We start from the raw sequence: 3,557 nt of genomic DNA on the forward strand, positions 1-3,557 counted from the left end.
GTTCGGCCAATCACAATGCACTGGTTCAGCTGGCCAATCAGAGCAGACTGCGCTTGTCGTAGGAGGGGGCTTTGTTGAAAACGACGTGTTTGAGAGAGGCGGGGCATAGAGGACCTACTATAATGTACAGTATTTGAAAAATGTGTTTTTTGAACATTAAAGCCTGTCAACATATTCTGTTACACCAAATACACAAAATAATTATCTTTAAAATAGCATCATATTACGCCTTTAAGTTTACTTCACTTCCAAGTACAACTGGAATTGGGAACCGCTGATGTAGCCTATTGTAGTAATGTTGTCTCTGGTATTCTGGTCTGTGAGCGTATGCGTTCAGGGGGCGTGGCTTTGGACGGCGATTGCAGGGAGGGTGGGACGTTCGCTTTCAGTGCTATCAGGCTAAAGTTAGCATTTTCCAAGATCTCCTACTGCACCTTTAAGGTATTTGGTATTTTATTTTAAAATACGTTTTGATGTATCTTTGCCCAACCCTGGTAAGGGAGATATTGGAAGTAATGTCTAAGGCGAGATGTTGGCAAAATACATTCAGTCAGTTTGCCCACTAAGCATTTACTATAGCTCTGTAAACATTAATTTGAATTAATTATGGGACTTCTTTTTGTACTGTAGGGTAAATTTGCAGATGGTCCCTAAAGCAGCCTAGGCGAAAATGCAGCGCATATCAAACCTAACTTTACCACGCTATCAGAGCTTTATTAACAAAATTTATGATAAATGCTTACAAATTACAGTTCTGTGCAGTGATATATATAATGTTATTTTGTTAAAATGTAGTTTTTAAAACAAAAAGTAATACATCAAATTATGCTGCGGCAGTCCCTGGCTGCTAGAAATGCCGGAGACAGACCCTGGCTGCTGGAGATCAGTGTTGCTGGAGATGCCGCCGGAAGTGCCCCTGCGAGATGCCGATATTACCAACTACAGATGGGCTTCACTAACATTAGCCTATGTATTTAGATGGGAGATAATAAGAACAGAGAATAATTAAGTTAACTTGTCCATGAGTTTAAGATGTTAAATTAATTATCTTAGCCAGTAAACTACCTGTTGCTAGCCATTGCTACAACCTCGCTCGCTCTTCTGTCAGAGTGGCGGCGTCAGTGACGGGAAAGCGTAAAGTGGGCGTGGTCAACCTGTCACTTCAATCGAGAGTGACCAATAGAAAAAGACCTTTCATCCCTCACAAGCAAACCTTTTCAACTGGCAAGCAAAAGATTTAGACCCACAAAAGACAGCAGAAAAGAGAGCAACACACACAGCAAAGAATTTTGTTATCAATTTTATTATTTTCGAGCCTTAAGAAGACTTTTTTTGCAATCTTTTATTTTTTTAATTACAAAATAATTAGTTTTACTCTCAAACACAGTATGTTTGATAGAATAAAAAAGACACAAAAGAAACTCCATACTCCACTCTCACTGTTTTAATACATTAAGACACATTTAGCATTTCAGAATGTCCCAAAATCTTCCCTTGAACTACTGACTGTATTTCTTTACTTGAGTCCAAGTTCAAAATAAAACTCTATGAACAGGAAGTGTTTGTCCAAACTCAACTGGTTTTGCAAGAGAACACAAATATCTTTGCGAGAGAACGCAAAAGATTTGAAAATATATATATATACATAAATAAGGAAATAAAAGCATAAATAATTATTTATTTTAGTTTTTTTTTTACTTTTCTTTGTATATTTATTTTTATATTTGTACACTTTTACATTTTAACATTTCGTTGTATATTTATTTATTTATTTATAATTTTGTCAGGTCGTTACCTCGACAAAATGATCTCGTGGCCACGAGATTTTATCATGTTCCCACAAATTATTATGATGTTCCCACAAATGAATAACTCGTGGCCACGACAAAACTAAGTGAATCAAACATCTCCGGTTACTGTCGTAACCTCGGTTCCCTGAAAGCAGGAACGAGACTCCTTCTACATTTCCTGAAGTCCTATTGGCTCACGCCAGTCAAATTGACTGGCCAGTTGTTACAAAGTATGCAAATAGCATGCAAATACTAACTAGCTCGAATAGCAGTATAAAATTCGGTGCAATTACAATTACGTCAGAATCTGATCCTGAACGCTGCCCTGCTGATCGAGCAGCGATCACGGCGATCTCCGCAATGTCTCATTCCCGCTCTCAGGGAACCAAGTTTACGACAGTAACCGGAGACGTTCCCTTTCGAGCTTTCTCTCGACATTGCGGAGCATCTGCTTTGGGAACAGTATTCAATTCCGCCATGATGTGTTGGAATGAATACTTTTAAGTATAACTTCACAGTTTGCATTTCCACCCTTTTTGGCAACTACAACAATGTACTGCAGTTTGTTCAATCAATGGAGATGTACAAGCTTCTGGGTGTACAGCATGTGGTCATCTATAAAACTAGTTGTGGGCCAGACTTGGAAAAGCTCTTAAAACATTATGAAACCGAGGGGATGCTGGAGATCGTTCCATGGCCTATCGACCAGTTTCTGAACCCGTCATCAGGCTGGAAATTCAAGAAACACAAGGGTGACATCCATTATTATGGTCAGCTGGCAACACTCAATGAGTGCATTTACAGGCACATGTACCAATCCAAATATGTTCTCCTGAATGACATTGATGAAATCATCATGCCTTACAAACACGCCAATTTACCATCTCTTATGAAGTACCTTCAGTCTGCTCATCCCAGAGTAAGTGTATTCCTTTTTGAGAGCCACATATTCCCCACAACACAGTTTGAGGAGAGTGGGAAGTTCAAACGAGAAGAATGGAATAATATTCCTGGTGTGAATATCATGGAACACATTTACAGAGAACCTGATCGAAAGAACATTGATAATCCCAAAAAGATGATTGTCAACCCAAGGAAGGTGCAGAAAACTTCAGTACTTTCCTCATTGCAAAAATATGGATATATTCATCATGTAGCATTTCATGTGTCTAGGATGGTACATGTGAGAAATCCAATGCAGGTGAATCTTACTAAAGAGCAACTGTTTGTGGACAAAAGAATGTGGGACTTTAAGCAAAAACTGATTCCGAATGTTGACCGGACTTTGAAGCTTTCAGGTTTGTTAAGGCCTCACTGATGATATGATTTTATTATAATTATGCAGATCTGATCAATTTGACATCTGAATTTTTGCTTCCAAAAAAAAAAAAGAATGCCTTTTGAGAAATATAATTTCTGCCAAAATTATTGCAAAACTGATTTAGACCAAAGTAAAGTTAAAAAGGTCCAGCATTTTGCACAAAAAATACTGATGTCTTGCATATATGTATGTTTCTGATCCGATTTCATTCGTACTCCGCAAATTAACTTACGGTTTTAACTCAGCCTTTCCTTTTGGAGTTGTTTCCAATCAGGAAAGTTACATTTACAATGAATTATTTTGAATTATTTTTAGTGCTGTCAAAATTAGAGCGTTAACGTAGGTGAATATTCTTTTCAGTTTAACACATTCAAAATATTTTATGCAATTAACGTAGGGGGGCTAAGGTTGGCCACCCTGCTCACAACTGCTGCTTCTGTCTCTTT

General features: G+C 38.0%; 1 protein-coding gene across 1 annotated transcript; it reads left to right on the plus strand.

The window, feature by feature from the left end:
* Positions 1–2,280: 2,280 nt before the first annotated feature.
* LOC107600022 (glycosyltransferase family 92 protein F13G3.3-like) lies at positions 2,281–3,108 on the plus strand. The gene has a single exon (XM_016291790.1). The coding sequence runs from the start codon at positions 2,281–2,283 to the stop codon at positions 3,106–3,108; it is 828 nt and encodes a 275-aa protein (XP_016147276.1).
* Positions 3,109–3,557: the final 449 nt, after the last annotated feature.

This window comes from Sinocyclocheilus grahami, unplaced genomic scaffold (assembly GCF_001515645.1).
Source record: "Sinocyclocheilus grahami isolate Dianchi unplaced genomic scaffold, SAMN03320097.WGS_v1.1 scaffold276.1, whole genome shotgun sequence".
In the NCBI taxonomy this organism is placed as follows: domain Eukaryota; kingdom Metazoa; phylum Chordata; class Actinopteri; order Cypriniformes; family Cyprinidae; genus Sinocyclocheilus; species Sinocyclocheilus grahami.